Consider the following 17,311-nt stretch of genomic DNA (forward strand, 5'->3'; position numbering starts at 1 on the left):
CCTTGCAGCAAACAGCGTGTTTCCATTTCAATTTCAACAGAGCCTGATTAACACAAGCGACTGATTGTTGGTTGGATCGGCCTCTCGACGATCAACTGTTTCGGACTACAGGGATTGCTATAGCCTATTGCCACCTCTGTGCACCCCATTTTTGGCCTCCACATCTCCATTTTCAGCCTCCATGCACCCCATCTCCGCACAGGGATCAGAATGGGCAGAAAACAGGGAGTGCGGAGACCAAAAACGAGGCATGCGGAGGCGGCAATAGGCAAGGCAATCCCTACAGCCTGAAACAGCTGATGATCAGGAGGCCAATCCAACTGACAATCAGCTGTTTGTGCTAATCAAGGTGTGCTGAAACTGAAACAGAAACAGATTGTTTGCTGCAAGGAGGCAAATTGCAGGGAGGCAGAAGCCAAAGGGTGGGGGCTGGCAAGTGGGCAGGACTACATTCCGTGTATAAGATGCCCCCAAATATTCACCCTCTTTTAGGGGGGAAAAAGTGCGTCTTATACTCCAAAAATACGGTACTTTGTTTCCCTCCCCCATAAGATGAATTACAGAAAACAAAACTCAAATTCAACCCAAACTCATGTAAGATAACGTGAAATACAAAAAGGAAACGCATAGTAAAAAAAGAATACGCTAGGGATAGAGTACTTGTGGTAAACCAGATGTTGCGGGCTGTGATTAAATTAAGCATCCTTAATCAGTGTCTATGCTGGCTGGGGCTGCTTAAGTTTTGGTTGAAGCGTATTTGGTTGCAGGTTCACCATCCCTTGCCCAAGAAAAGGAAAATGTGTTACAGAACATGGTTACATATATCACACATTTTCTTGCCCACATAGTCCAACTCAAAAATTGGACTAGCAGTGTTAAGGACAAGTCTGCTTGTGAATAGCTGTGTTATTATAATTAAGCTTTATCAATGCAGAACATGATTTATCTTCCAGTTCTATCAGATCAACTTTGAAAGAGTAGATATATACTATACCCCACAGCGTATACGATCAGGCTGCACTGCAACAAGATTTTCTAATGTGGTCACTAAAGGTTCATATGCCTGACAGGCTGGAAAACTGCATGGCACTTGTAGACTCTCAGCATCCTCCTTCTTTGCATCAACCACTGAATCACAAGCAGAATCTAAGAAGAGGATAAACATTAATGTGATTTTTTAAAAGTTGTTTGGCTATTAGGAAAATCCATAAAAAGAACATAAATTAAAAATTATTTGCATTCTATATAAGAAAGAAGAAACATTACTTCGAACTCAGTAATGATGATATGGAGAGCCAGTTTGGTATAGAGGTTAAGGTATCAAAGTAGAAACGAGGAGACCATGAGTTCTAGTCCCACCTTAGACACAGTAAACTGTGTGATAGCCCTGGACATTAGGGGAGGGCACTCTCTGTCTGTCCCAGGAAGGAATTAATGGGAAGCCACTTCCAAAGTCTTGGTAAGGGATTTGTCCAGGCAGTCACCAAGAGTCAAGTCTGACTTGAAAACACACACAAACACAAAACACACAAAATGATCATATTGGTAATATTATTATGTACAACAGGATTGAAATCCAGCAGGTTCTGACAGGTTCTGGAGAACCAGTAGCAGAAATTTTGAATATTTTGGAGAACCGGAAAATGCCACCTCTGGCTGGACTCAGAGTGGGGAGGGAATGGAGATTTTGCAGTATCCTTCCTCTGCTTTGCCCACCAAGCCATGTCCACAAAACCGGTGTTAAAAAAATTGAATTTCACCACTGATGCACAATCTCTTAATCTTGGTTTCTTTCCAGAAAAGCTCTGAGTCGTCAAAACTCTCCCCCTCTGTTCCTGCAGGTGCACATTCCATCACAGATAGACAGATTAGTGACCTAGATTTCAAGAGAACTGATATCAATAATAACCTAAAGGAAAAAGTAGGAAGGATTCTATGGATGCTTTCTCCATTTCTATGGAGAAATTCCAAAAAATGACATAACTCATGACTAGGGATCAGGGTTTTTTATGATGCTATTGGCCCTAGGGAAGTGGACAGGTTCCTCAATGATATCAATGCAACCACCTGTCAATTAGAACCTTGTATCTCTGGTTGGTAGAAGCCTCACTGCAAGAGTCCCCGGAGCCTTTTAAGGAGGCCCTGCTTTGTCCCGTCCTAAAATTTTCCACTTGCCTTGAAATTTTTTTTTTCAATTTCCTATCCTCCCCCACTTTTAGAAAAGGTGGTTGCTTAGCAACTTCAGAGAGTCAAATGAAACATACTTCCTAGACCCCTTTCAGTCAGGTTTCAGGTCCAGCTATGGGACAGAGACTGCCCTGGTCACACTTATGGATGATCTCTGGTAAGGGCAGAATGGTGGTAGTGCAACTATTCTGGCTCTCTTTGACCTCTCAGCAGCCTTCAATACCATCAACCATAGTATCCTTTAGGGTCAGTTATGGAGCTTAGGACTTGGCAGCACAGTCCTGCACTGCAGCTTTTCCTGGATCAGGACTACCTGCACTTGGTCACTCAAGCCCTCGTCATCTCTCGTCTGCATTATTGTACTACACTTGTTCATGGGGCTACTTTTGAAATGCATTCAGAAGCTTCAAATAATACAAAGTGCAGCAGCACGAGCAGTCCTTGGGGCCTGTAGAATGAGTCATGTTACATTAGAGCAGTGGTTCCCAAAGTGGGTGGTACTGCCCTCTGAGGGGTGGTGAGATGACTTAGGGGGAGGTAAGAGGCAAGGGGGGGCAGCAGGGGGCGCTAGGAGGCAAGGGGGGGCAGCAGGGGGGCGCTAAGAGGGCGAGGAAAAAAAGATCGTGTTGGCTGCAGAGGGCGTCACCACCCTCCCCTCCAATCACCACCTTCTTCCCAGGAGAGGGGCACGTGCCGCTTCAATTGCCCGCCCCTCAAGTTGGCATGTGGAAAGTAAACACCGTGCAGCAGTTTCCAACTGCCGCGCAGTGTCGTTTGCCGGACATGGACTGCAGTCTGCAGAGCGGCCGCACAATCGCGATTGAAACCCCCTCCAGCTAAACAGGGGTCTTGAGGTGCAGCAGGGCAGCAAAGTGACTGGATTAAGGACTTGAGGTGGCTCGGGCTTCCTGGAGCAACTATTTTAGAGGGAACATTGCCCACAGCTGCCTTTGCACAAGTTTAAGAGGGCTAAATTTGCCTCATTGGGTGGGGGGGGGAGGGAGTGATTGGCCAAAACTCGCTGAAAGAAAGTTCCCTGTCTTTCTGACCCGCATGATTAATTCAGCCTCTGAGATAAACTGTATTGTGAGAAAGCAGCCGGCTTCCCTTCCTCTCCAGCATCCGTGCCTCGATTAACACATAAAAGTCCATAAGGGGTGGGGGTGGGGGCTGGTCGCAAACCAAAAATGAGCCAACTAAGCAGAGCGTGGGTTGCTCCGCAGAGAGCAACCCACGCTCGAGAGAAACACCGGCAGTGAGCTGGCAGTGAGCCTCCTGCCTTCACTTTCTACCTCTCCACAACGAGGTAGAAAGCGATGGCAGGAGGCTCACTGCCACCATTTCTCTCAAGGCTATCCACCTGAGGCTCGTATTGGCAAATCCAGGGCGGCGTGGCAGCAATCCTAAATTCCCACCTAGAGTGCGTGTGCCACAGAATCCAAATGCAGGAAGCAGGGTCTGTTTCCTCCTGCATCTCTCTCTTTCAAAGAAAATCTTCCTTGTCCTACCTCTCCTGGCTGCAATCTCAGCTATCTTTGAGTCTCCAGCCGGTCAAGTGACATCACCTGATATTAAATAACTCATTGGGATTTTCAAAGTCATTGAGAATATTTTTGCTTTTAAGCTAATTAAACTTCCTATCTGTCAGTTTATCTGTGCAATTTTGTTGGATATTTTGGGTCACTAGCAATGTTTTGTCTAAGCTGCGCGGGTGCGCAGCCGCACACATGACAACAAAACACCGCGCAGCAGTTTCCAACTGCCGCACAGTGGTTTTTGTGAGTCGCCTTCCACGATAATAGGAAAGGAGAGCCAGCCTGGAGTCAGCGATCAGTTCTAGGTCCACAAGGCAGAAAGTAGCTGAGAGAAGGGGTGTGAGGGTTGGGAGAAGGCATGGGACGGGCTCCCAGCAGCGGCTGCTCAGATTTGCCATTTGAGAGAGAGAGAGAGAGAGAGAGAGAGAGAGAGAGAGAGAGAGAGAGAGAGAGAGAGAGAGAGAGAGAGAGCGCAAGGGTGTGTATCCCTCCTTCCTTCAGCCCAACACTCTCACTGGATCCCGGCCAGACGAGAGGGACTGCAGAGGGTCTTCTCGAGTCTAGGGCAGTGAGTCATTCAATGGGAAAGTTGCCTCTTGGAAGGAATGACCCGGCTTGGCTCCCGCTTTGTCTCTCCTGCCTCTTCGCTTTTCCGTTCAGTCGTTGGGCGGTAGATGGAAAGCGGGAACCAAGTCGGGTGATTCCTTCCAAGAGACAACTTTCTCATCGAATGACTCACTGCCCTAGACTCGGGGAGACCCTCTGCAGTCCCTCTTGTCTGCCCTGGATGCCAACAAGAGTGTTGGGCTGAAGGAAGGAGGGATACACACACGCTCTCTCTCTGTCTCTCTGTCTCTCTAGCATTAAAAGAAAGAGGGGGGGAGTTGTTAGTTGGTGGGCAGACTTAGCACTTTGTTAAGTTTGTTTCTCTGTGTGTTGTGTATATATACATGTCTCCATGGATGCAATTGTGCAAGCATTTTTTCCTCTTTAAAAGAATTTTTGGATTTCTCCTCATCAAACCTTTAAGACTGAAAGAGTTAGAGTTGAAATATAAAGAGATTGTCAATTATCATACTGTTAGATTGATTAGCAATTATGGACTATCTTGATTATATCCTCCTTAGAAAGAATATGCTACTGTATGGTTGAGAAAAAGATCAAACTTCATTCCATCGAAACCCAACAAAGTTCATAAGGAGGGTTTCTTTCTCCGATGGGCTTCTTGGGTCAATAGTGAATATCAGTTATCAAAAACGTAGGTAGAAAATTAAGCAGACAATAGGCAATGACAAAAAGGAAATTCTGTTTCTTTGCACTTAGTGACTTATAAATAGACTAATGTTCTGAAAAATCTGACCTAAATTACTATATATTTTAAATAACTGTAAAGCTATGCTGAAAAAGTTGTTCTCAAAGTATTGTGATAAATTCAATAAAAAGAAGGGAATTCTTGATGAACTTAAGAAGAAATGAGATTATTGGATAGTAAATGGACAAATAAAATTACCAATCAAAGAGAATATTTGCACCTCAGGTTTGAAATGAGATGTTCTCTCTTACTCTTTCTTCTTCCTCTCTTCTCTCTCTGTCTCTTTCATCCTCTTTCTCTTTGTCTCTTTTCTCTTTCTCTCTCCCTCTTTTCCATTCTTCTGTCACTTTCTCTCTCCTTCTCCCTTCTCTCTCCTCTTTGTCTCTTTCTGTCTCTCTACCCTCTTTTTTCTTCCTCTCTTCCTCTCTCCCACTCTTTTATCACTTTCTCCCTACCGCCCAACCTGTCACCATAATTATCTTCGAGTGATCATGTTTGCAATCATTTACATTTTCGAAATAGGCGCAGTTCCCTTACCGGACCCCTCTCTCACTCAAACACACACCCACACGCACAAAACCATTTTTCTCCATTCCAATTTGGATCCTATTAACATTAACTAAAAAGGTTTTTAAATTGGATTTTGAATAAATGTGCAATTGTTACAGTTTTGAATTTTACTGTTGCTATCTTCCTTCCGTCGTGCAAACCACCCAGTCACATGACCCACCCAGCCATGCCCACCAAGCCACGCCCACAGAACCAGTAGTAAAAAAATTGAATTCCACCACTGGGAAAGCACTGAGGATCAGTTTGTAGCACCAAGTGGACTGGTGGACTGAAAAAATTTGGGAACCACTGCATTAGAGCTTTGTGAGCTGCACTGGCTGCCAGTTTGCTTCTGGGTGCAGTTCAAAGTATTGGCTATGAACTATTAAGCCCTCCATGGCATAGGTCCAGATTATTTAATGAATGGTCTCATCCCACCAAGACAAGCCCCTACTACTTGTGCTGGTGGAGGAGACCTGAGGATTCCAGAATCCACAGCGTTGCCTGTATCGCGGGGTTAAAGTCTGAATTTCTGCCCCCCTCCGACCCGCACCTTGGCAACAGGGCTCTTTCTCTCCTCCCCCTTTTCCTGTTTTGTCTGCTGGATCAGTGCAGGGGGACGAACCTAACTTTGCTGTCCATTGCAGATAGAAATCTCAAAGCTGAGAATGAACATTTGTGTTGTAGCCAGCCCAGGTGCTATATTGGCCCCCTCCAAACTCTGTCTCTCGAGAATAATGGGTGAAGTTTTGCGTGCCACTCGCTGAGGCGGAGGGAGGGGCTGGAGCTAATAGGTGGCCAAGAGAAAGAAGGACCCCATCCCGTCAGGACTCTTGGCGCCTCAGCGAGTGCAACTTCAGACAGGCTTCTTGGAAGATGACATAGTTTGCAGGGGACCTGCCTATTTAGTGCCCAGATTGGCTACAACACAAGCATTCATTCTCGGTTTTGAGATTCCTATCTGCAATGGACAGCAAAGCTAGGGCTGACCCCGGTTGCGGCTTCTCACTCTGAGCCAAAGCGGTGGGAACGAGGGCTGCTTTGGGGGCCACCGGCTGGCACAAATGTACTGAGGGCAGAATAGGCAGCACAAAGGCAAGTTGAGCTTTGCCCCTGCACACTAAGGCTTTGACCATTGCTACCATTGCTTCAGCCCACCTGTGCCTCCCCCCTTGCTGCCATAGCACCATTACCTTTAGGGAGCTGCAGTCTCAAAAATCGTGCAGGAAGAGAAAAGGCAGCTGCATGTGCTTCTGCTGATGTTCCAGATGGCTGCCTTGGGAGTGAGGGGCCAGCCGGCAGGCAAAGGGTCACTCACTTGCTTTGTTCTCCCACCTCAGCTGCCTTTTCTCATTCGGCCAAAGGGCTACCTTGGGGGCAACGTGTCAATGCTTGGACTCCTTTCAGGCCTGGCTCTCAGCTACCCTCTGCTCCCCTTCCCCTCGACCTCACATCCCACATCCAACCTGTGAGAGGGTGATTTCCTGCTTCCAGGCAGCAGGTGAGCAGGTGGGCAACCTTTGGGGGAGAACACCGCACTAGAGCGCTATGTGCCTAGACCAGGCGCTTTCTCTTGGGCCTCCCTCTTGGAGTTGGGCCCGAAAGACAGCCAAGCCTCACCGTGTCCCTCCCCCCTGCAGCCCTTTGGCTGAGTGTGACAGGGGCCCTCCCCCACCATCGGCCTTACCATCTCAGGCCAAGTGAAGAGTGGCTACATGGGAGGCAGCTGGGTGAGGAGCGGAGATCAGCAAAGGAAGGCTCACCAGGTAGAAATCGGGAGGCCATGTGGTCAAGGCAAGCGAGGGAACCAGAGAGCAGCAGCAGCTATGCCACAGGCGTGACTCTAGGCATTAGCCAAGATGGACGAAGCGAGATAAGGAGTGAATGGGAGGGAAGGGAACAGGAGGGGCAGGGACAGTCAGTGGTGTGATTTGCCAGTTCTCTGAACTGCACAAAAATTTAACAACCAGTTCAGCCAAACCAGTCTGAATCTCACCTCTGAACATAAGTATACTGGGTTTTTTTTCAAATGTGTAGCTGAAAAAAGAAACTGAAAACTTTAAAAAGATGAAAAAAGAATTTTAAAATTAAGAATGATATTTAGGACTTGAAAAAATATTTAAAATTGGAATTTAAAAGAATTAAAAAGGAATTTTTCTTAAGAAAGGGAATTTAGAGATTTTAAAAAATTTACACTTATGCAAGAGTTTATGAAGCAAATGCAATTTTTTTGTTGGAGGTCTCAGGCTATTTTCTAGGAGATGCTTTGCTCTTAACCTTCTACTCCCTGACTTGAAAGTTTATCCCTGTTCACAAGTGTTTTTTGCTTATTCTTTTTTCCCTGCTTTTTTGCTTGTCCATTGCCTTCCATGCCTATGCATGGAAGAAGAACCAATGGGTGGAACCTTTGCAGAGGAATCAGCCCTTTGAGAAAAGCCAAATCAAGAGCAAAGACTACAGTAGTCCAGGAATGTCATTTCATTATATCAGAGCGTAAGAATAAAATTGTTTTTTTTTCTAATGAGTCTATGGTATTAAGTGCATTGTTTTGGTATTTTCAAATTTGAGCCCTCCCACAATATTAATTTATGAGAGAAACAGAATTTGACATGGCATTGCATATCTATTGCTTAACCAATATTTCACAGAAGGAAGAAAATTACACAGTACTTTCCAGATAGTTAGGCCCTAACTCCATCCAGTTTGCCAACAAAGATCAGAATCATGCAGATTCTGATTTTTCTTGTGATAGTCTATGGAAATAAGTTGGTCTTTGAAGAAACAGGAAAAAAAAATTGATGCTTTTGAACTTTCTTGTTGGAGAAGACTCCCGAGAAAGCCAAGAAAACAAACAAATGGGTTATTGAGCAAATCAACCCAGAGTTCTCATTCAATGCACAAATGACTAGGATTAAATACTTTGGATACATTAAGCAAATACCTAGGTCTCTTGAAAAATCCATAATGAAAAGAAAAAGCAACAAAAGATAAAGCAGATGGATTCAACTACTACAGCAGCAATTGAAGACGACTATTATCGACTCTCAAAAGACTTAAAAAGCAGGTTGGGGATAAAGTGTCTGTGTGGTTGCTAAGTGCTGAAGCAACTTGATGACAATCAATCTAATCATTCACTTAGTGACAAGCTGGTTACTGTCCTCCAAATATTTTAGATTACAATTTCCATGATACACCAAGAAGCCAAGATCAATTTCAACTACACAGCCAGAGATGAATATTAGAAATTATTCTTTCAAATATATTCTGAATAATTGGAAAACCGGGGAAGCATTTTTTGTTAAAAAGAACATAAATAAGTGAAATGGGAAGGGGTATGTTAATGAATAGATGGAATATATTGAAACAAAATAATACAGAAAAGAAATTGTATCTGCAGACCAGAATTTTGCTCTTCAGCAAGTCATTTAAAAATATATGAAACTGTTTCTTGTAGGTTTGTTATTTATAGAAAGAGTATGATAACAGATATACCATTGAATTATGAAATGTATCGTGCAAATATGAAGATGACTAATTGCAATGTGAGCAGTATGAGGCAAATAAGGTTTCTGGGGGAATGAACAGAATGCTTAGCAAATAGTTCATCTCTCAGTAGGAGTAGGCAAGAATACTGCCTACTCCCTACTGGGAGTAGGCAGATATATTTTAGACATAGGGATTAAAATATTAAAGTGGAGAGAAATTCGGGAACAATTGATTCACATTATAAGGAATCCTTGATTTTAACAAAAAGCTTGCTATAAAGACTCAAATCATGGAATTCAATAAACTAAGAAAACAGCAAGAAAGATATGATTGAGGGGAGGATCCCCATCTCATTATTATTAACACCAATTACAAGTAAACTTTCAGACTGCAGAAAGTTACATAACATCAAGTCAGAACCCACAAATTTGCTCCTCATAAGACAGGCAAGCGGATGCTGTTTTTCACAAGCCAGAAAGTTTTGTTCCTCATGAGCCACCTTCTTTCATGATTTTGAACCCAAAAGAATTGAGGAGTACATACCATAGCCATCTTTGAGCACTAAGGTTAGGGGACCAAGAAATATTTTCTCACTCTAACTAAACAGAGAAATGTTTTCTTCACCTTTTTCTTAGTGGTTTTCCTGCATATCGCAGAGAGTTGGATTCTTGTAGTTCCTTTCAACTCTAGGATTGATTGATAGATATCAAAAGAGCCAGTTCTGACAAGGTTCAGCTAGTACTAGGTAGAGTCAATAGATACAAATCCTCAGAAAGAGGAATGCTCCTTCTCTGAATGTATTTAAATAAAGGCTGGATGGACATCTTCTGGGGTTGCAATATCAGTGAATTCCTACACTAAAGAAGGGGTTGGGCTAAATATTCTACAAGTTCTCTTCCAATGTGTGCATCTTATAATACTCTGATTTTACAAAATCAGTGACCATCAGTTTACTGCAAAGGCAGTAAACATTCAGGAAATGGCCATGGTGCTTGACAACCTAATTTTTAGTTAAGTGACATCAATCAATCAGAATAGAGCTGGAAATGGACCTTGGAGGTTTTCTAAGAGCCGAGGTGGCGCAGTGGTTAGAGTGCAGTACTGCAGTACGTTCGACAGTTCAAATCTCACTGGCTCGAGATTGATTCATCCTTCCATCCTTCCGAGGTGGGTAAAATGAGGACCCAGACTGTTGGGGACAAAAGGCTTACTCTGTAAAACTGCTTAGACAGGGCTATAAAAGCACTATATATATAGTATATAAGTCGAAGTGCTATTGCTAGTCCAATCCCCTGCTCAAGCAGGAGACCCTTATACAATTTGAGACAAGTGGTTGTCCAGTTTCTTCTTAAAAACCTCCAGTGATGAAGCAACCACAACTTCTGAAGGCAAGCTGTTCCACTGGTTAATTGTCTTCACTGTTAGGAAGTTTCTCCTTAATTCCAGATTGCTTCTCTCGTTGATTACTTTCCATCCATTGTTTCTTAGCTTGCTTTCTGATGCATTGGAAAATAAGTTCACCCCCACTTTTTTCTGGTAGCCCCTCAAATACTAGAATGCTATCATCTCACGCCTAGTCGTTCTTTTTTCTAGACTAGGCATACCCAGTCCCTGCAACCATTCTTCAAGCCTTTAATCATCTTAGCTGCTCTTCTCTGCCCTTTTTCCAAAGTCTCAACATCTTTTCTGTAATGTAGTGACCAGTCCCATACAGTTGTTAAAACAGCAGTCTCCAACCTTTCTGACTTGGCAGCGGGAGCAGGGGAGAGGGGATATAGTTCAGTGTGTGTGGCAGGGGTATGTGAGCATGTACAACTCCAATTGCTGAAGAAATTGGAAATTTACACACTTGCACATTCACCCACCACTCATGCAAATGGAGCTACTCATATGCACAACCCACCTCTGGAAAGAGCTCTTTGTAGCCCAAAAGCAACTACAACAAAAATCCTATAGAACACATTAATTATTTAGCAGTTACGGTGCATTCAGAAAGTATTCAGACCTTCTTCATTTTTGTCAATTTTGTTTTGCTGCAGCCTGATTCCACAGTTGAAATTCATTTTTTGTCATTAATCTATACTCAGTAACCCATAATGATAAAGTGAAAAGAGAAGTTTAGGTATTTATTTATCTGTACATTTTTTTTTAAATCTCCTAGTCTCACCCCATGTTGGGATGATATTGGGCAGGTGATGAGTGGTGCCTGATTTCCTCCAAGCATAAGATTTGGAATTGAAACCAAACAGTTCAATCTTAGTTTAATCAGACCAGAGAATCTTGTTCTTCACAGTCCACCAGATGTTTTATTTTTTTCAAATTCCAAGAGGGCTTTCTTGTCTTGCATTGAGGAGAGGCTTCTGTCTAGACGCTCTGTCATAAAGCCCAGATCGGTTGAGGGCTGCAGTGATGGTTGTCCTTCTGGAACTCTGTACTTACATAATTTTGTAGACATATAATATTGATAGCCTGATGAAGCATCTAATTTAACAAATTTTCATGCTATTAAATCACGGGTGTCAAACTCGACCTCATCACATGATGCATCACACCATTTTTTGCCTTTGCAGAGCCAGGGTGGGCATGGCCTGCACGTGATGCGTCTGGCCCGCGGGCCGCCAGTTTGACACCCCTGTAGCCACTGACATTGGCCCCAGTCACTTGCACTTTTCTCCTCTGCAGTCAAATATATTTATAACATTTTTTTTCTTCCATTCAATTATGTCCATTCAATTCATGCACAATGCCTGGAGACACGTCCTTTCAGATTTCTTGGCAAATATTTTCAGAAGTGGCTTGCAACTGGGTTGGCAGAGAGAGAGGCTGACCCAAGATCACCTCGGCTTTGTGCTTAAGGTGGGACTTGAACTCAGGTTTCCTGGTTTCTAGCCTGATATATTTACCACTACACCAAACTACAGGTAGTCCTCAACTTACAACAGTTCCTTTAGTGACAGGACTAAAAAAAGGGACTTATGATCATTTTTCACACTTATGACCATTGCAGCATCTCCATGGCCACATATTCAAAATTCTGATGCTTGTCAACTGATTCATATTTATGAAGTATCCCAAGGTCATGTGATCCCTTTTTGTGACCTTCTGATGGGCAAAGTCAATGGGGATGCAAATTCACTTCACAACCATGTTATTCACTTAACAAATGCAATGATTCACTTAACAACTGTGAAAAGAAAAGTCGTAAAATGGGTCAAATTTACTTAACAAGTGTTTCACTTAGGAACAGAAATGTTGGGCTCAATTGTGGTCATAAATCGAAGACTACCTGTATATCTCAGATTTATAACATGAAACAAGGAAAAAAGGCATCAGTATTTGATTTTATAGTTGCGTGCAATGTTAAATATTTTGAATACCAAAAAGTGCAATCCGTTTTTTCAAGGAAGGTTTAGAAAATAATGCATCATGATAGCCTGGAGAAAATCTCAAATTAAACAGTTAATTAACTAATTTATTTAATTTTTGATTTGATTTAGATACCATCTAAATCTAATAGATTCTGGGCAGCTCACAAAAAAAAAAGTTACTATACAATGCAGAGTAAAGCCATACCCAGAATGGAGAGTAGAGACATTAAAAAAAAAGACAGCACCTTACCTGCTTCTGAAATAACTTTTATGACTGCATCAACATAGGCCTCTGGTTCATCATCATAAGTAAGCTCTTTCCATTGAGACCAGTCTTGGAAAAATTCATCGTAATCCTCACATGCTGAAACACCACAGAAAAATTTCACCACTTTTGATGGAGGTTGTAGAACATTTTGCAGACTCTGAAGTACAGCAGGAATACAGAAGCTCTGTACCAATTCTGATGACAGTAGAATAATTATACACTTGCTGTTCCTGAAGAAAACCTTTTCCTCCATGGAAATAGAAGCTCCACTCTCCACTTTATAGCTGTGAATCTTTTGGCATGATTGCAAGAGATCCTGAAGATACTGACACCATTCATCAGCATCTTTTCCATATACAATCAGCACATTGCAAGCATCAGAGGGTTGTTCTGCTGAAAAATAAAATAAATTTGATCTTACAAATGGGATTGTAAGCTATACTAATTGAATCAAATGTCAGTGCAGCCATTGTGCTTCACCCCAACACTGCTCTGCTGATGCAAGATTGCCATTAATCCAGGGGGTGGGGTGGGGAGAGAGAGGGCCAACAGATAGGAGGGGAAGACCAGAAATCGTAACTACTCTGAGTGCCTGCCAGAGACATCGGCTGGCTGACCCCAAGGCCACTAGCATGGGAATGGAATGTGGACCATCGCGGAGGCTGACAAGTATCAGAACTGTTATCAAAACAATTAGTTTGAATCCAATTGGGCACCAGAGTGATACTGTGGGGGAAGGACCTGGGAAAGGGGACAGTATGGCATTTTTCATATGCAAACCTCAGAACTGGCTTTTTCCTAACTTGTAACTGCTTGGCTCTAGTAAAGTATACCTTTTACTATGAATGCAGTCCAGTGGCGGGTTCCGGATCCCATTGCAACCGGTACACTGCAACAGGGCCTAGCATCCACCACGTGCACACGTGCAGTGCACACATGTGTGTTTACCACCCACAACGCTCCAGCTGCTTGGCGGTGTGCGTGAAAGCCCCGATCGGCTCAAATAAGGAGGCCAGGCAGGTGGGTGGGTAGGCTCTCCAGAGCACTGTACCGGAACAGTATCTGGTGCTCCCATCAGACACCGGTACACCCGTACTGGGGCGTACCGGTCCTATCCCACCACTGATGCAGTCGAAGGCTCTTTCTTCCTAATGAATGAGTTGGGACAAGTCCAACATTAAGCCAAATCGGCAGTAACAATCTAGTCAGAGAATCAACTCTACAATGGAGATCGTGCAAGATATGTCAGATCATGAAGACCTGGGGGGGGGGGGTGTCAGCCACTTGGAAACTGAGGGACAGTGGGGCTAGAACAGTGGTCGGCAAGCCGCGGCTCGCGAGCCACATGCGGCTCTTTACACATTTTAATGCGGCTCTTCTGTGTGCCGGGCGCCCGCTCCCCTCCCTCCTCTCGGGCACTTCAAAACAAGCGCCCCTTTCCCTTTTTTCTTTTCGACCCACAATGATTAGGGAGGATCCTGAAGTCGGGCGGGGACGAGAAGCGAGGAGGCAGAAAAAGAAACGGAGGCTAAGGAGCTTCCCCCCGCCCCCTCCCAGCAAAAATCTAACCGGGGAGCCGGGCGGGCAGTAGCAAATTAGCCGATCACGCCGCGTGATCGGTTAATTTGCTACTGCCCATGCGGCGTGATCGGCTAATTTGCTACTGCCCGCCCAGCTCCCCGGTTAGATTTTTGCTGGGAGGGGGCGGGGGGGAAGCTCCTTGGCCTCCGTCTCTTTTTCTCCCTCCACGCTTCTCGTCCCCGCCCGACTTCAGGATCCTCCCTAATCATTGTGGGTCGAAAAGAAAAAAGGGAAAGGGGCTACTTAATTCGCTACTGCCCACGCAGCGTGATCGGCTAATTTGCTACTGCCCGCCCGGCTCCCTGGTTAGATTTTTGCTGGGAGGGGGCGGGGGGGAAGCTCCTTGGCCTCCGTCTCTTTTTCTCCCTCCTCGCTTCTTGGGGCTCCACCAATGGGGGAGCAAGGCCCGCCCAGCGCCAGGCTTTGGGCTAACACAGAGGTCTGCAAAGTTGGCTGTTTTAAGACTGGTGGACTTCAATTCTCAGAATTCTGGGAGTTGAAGTCCACAAGTCTTCAAGCTGTCAGGTCTGAAGACCCTGGGGTTTTTTTTTTCTAAAGGTTTGGGGGTGCGAGGGTCTTGCAACTTGACAGCTTTAAGACTTGCATGCTTCAATGCCAGAGTTCCTGAGCCAACATGACTGGAGGAGGAATTTTGGGAGTTGAAGTCCACAAGTCTTAAAGCTGTCAGGTTTGAAGACCCCTTGGGGTTTTTTTCCTAAAGGGTTAGGGATGCAAGGATCTTGTAACTTGACAGCTTTAAGACTTGCGTGCTTCAAATGCCAGAGTTTATTGAAACTAAAAACAGTGTACCATCCTATGTATTTTCGGTTTTAAAAATGTGGCTCTCAAAATAAATTTCAATCGTGGTTTTGGCGAGATTTGGCTCAGTTGAAAAAAAAGGTTGCCCACCACTGGGCTAGAAGAAGCAGAGATACCCCCTAGAAGCAAGCTCCCAACTGAAAGCCTGGTGGTCGATCAGTCAGGAGATTGGAGGATTGGGATAAACCTCCCCCAGAGTAACTCTTAGCCACAGGAGCCGATCCCAAGCCTGGCGCTCCACAGAGGCAATTGAGCCCATACCGGTTGAACCCTATCTCCACATGATGGTGCTTAAGCAGGCAATTGATTTTCTGAGGATGCTTTTGACAAGCTGAGAACTCAATCCCTTCTGAAGTGGCCAGATCCACCACCGGCACAGCAGATCCAGGGGGCAGCAGCCCAGCCAGCAGTTGCCTGACCAGCTCCACCACCAACACAAGCCACTGTCCTGGAAAGAGGGGAGTCCATTGGTGCTAGGAGTGAAATTCAATGGAGATGCAAAATAGCTAGCCTTCCTCCTAACCCAATTGTGGAATTACATGGAAGAGTATGGGGCAGACCTACTGAACAACCTGGCCAAAGTGCTGTACATCAACATGGCCTTCGAGGAGGAAGCCACACAGTGGCTGGTAGTCCTCCATGATGATGACACCATTCCAGTTCAATAGATTCATGGCTGCCTTAAGGAAGCGGTTCGAAGACCCAGTTGCTGACCGGAAGGTATGAACCAGGCCAAAATCCTCAAGCATGAAAGAGAACCCGTCACAGCCTACATTCAAGAGTTCCAGAGCCTGGCCAGCAAACTGGCAGATTGGCCCCAGGGCATGCTGATAGAGTGCTCCCATGAGAGGTTGGCCAACAAAGTGTTCTACTCTTGTCTGTCCAGGTGGAGGCCAAGGGTAGTATGTCCTGGCAGATAAAGTGGAAATCGAATTGGCCAAGCACCATGCAGATACCAATCCAGAATAGCGATGATTATTCCAGTCCCCCAAATGAGAACATTCAAAACTAGGAAAACAAAATGCCAGCCCTCGCTGCTGCAGGGCCTGATGCTTTCAGTGTGGTAAAGAATGTCATCGGGCAGCTGATTGCTGAGCCTCGGTATCCACAGGAGCTTAAAAAGGACGGCAAGGAGCCAACCATTCACTGCCAATTAGGAAAGTGAAAGGGGAAAGCGCAGCAATAGCATGCAAGCAGAGAAATCTCACTTTGCTAATCCCAAGAGAGTATTGGGACTTGAACAGGATTCAGATGTGCTTCTACTCCACTAGTCCTCAAATTGCATCATTAAAATTCTACCTGGGGCCAAATTACCCAAACCCAACCTCTACTCTATGACATTAAGAGAGCTGAGGAACTGAGGTGATCATAGATAAGAACTTAGCCAGGAGTTTTACTCAACCCACAAAGTCGCACATGATGGTTCCCATGCTATTCTGGGAAAAGACGGCTCCCTTCATATATCCATGGATTATCATGGCTCAATGTGATCTGTGTAGAAAATGTATATCCCCTACTGCCAATGAAGGACACGTTAGCCCATCTAGCAAAGCATTTTTTTTATCAAACTGGACTTGAGAAAAGCTTATTATCAATTGTGCATCAAAGAGGATGAAAGGAAAACCACATTTAATTGCCCCCCGGCATGTTTCCAATTCTGAGTCCTCCAGTTTGGGCTGCAGGGGGCTCCTGACATATTGATGCAACTGATTAAAGAGCTTTTGCACGAACACATATACAGATTACACATTAACAGAGTTGGAAGGGACCTTTTAGGTCATCTAGTCCAAACCCCCCACCCAGGCAAGTGACCCTAGACCATGTCTGACAAATGGCAGTCCAATCTCTTCTTGAAAACCTGCAGTGATGAAGCTCCCACAGCTTCCAAAGGCAACTTCTGTTCCATTGGTTGATTGCTCTCACTGTCAGAAAGTTCCTCCTTATTTCTAGGCTGAATCTCTCCTTGTTCAGTTTCCATCTATTATTCCTTGTCTGACCTTCAGGTGCCTTGGAAAATAGCTTGACCCCCTCCTCTCTGTGGCAGCCCCTCAAATATTGGATGACTGCTATCACGTCTCCCTTGGTCCTTTTCTTCACTGGACTAGCCATGCCCAGTTCCTGTAACTGTTCATTGTATGCTTTAGCCTCCAGTCCCCTCATCATCCTGGTTGCTCTTCTCTGCACTTTTTCTAGAGTCTCAATATCT

General features: G+C 44.6%; 1 protein-coding gene across 3 annotated transcripts in view; it reads right to left on the reverse strand.

The window, feature by feature from the left end:
• PIK3AP1 (phosphoinositide-3-kinase adaptor protein 1) overlaps positions 1-17,311 on the reverse strand; it is a 96,491-nt gene that overhangs the window by 66,204 nt on the left and 12,976 nt on the right. Inside the window, exons 2-3 of one of the 3 annotated variants that reach the window (XM_081954026.1) lie at positions 12,688-13,095; positions 995-1,146 (exon numbers count right to left, since the gene is read on the reverse strand). In XM_081954026.1, coding sequence (XP_081810152.1) covers positions 995-1,146; positions 12,688-13,095 — 560 coding nt within the window. Of the gene's footprint in view, positions 1-994; positions 1,147-12,687; positions 13,099-17,311 lie in introns of all 3 variants that reach the window. The other 2 variants (XM_081954025.1, XM_081954027.1) reach the window with 2 other exon arrangements.

The sequence above is a fragment of the Natrix helvetica genome (assembly GCF_964273705.1).
Source record: "Natrix helvetica genome assembly, chromosome: 5".
NCBI classification, from domain to species: domain Eukaryota; kingdom Metazoa; phylum Chordata; class Lepidosauria; order Squamata; family Natricidae; genus Natrix; species Natrix helvetica.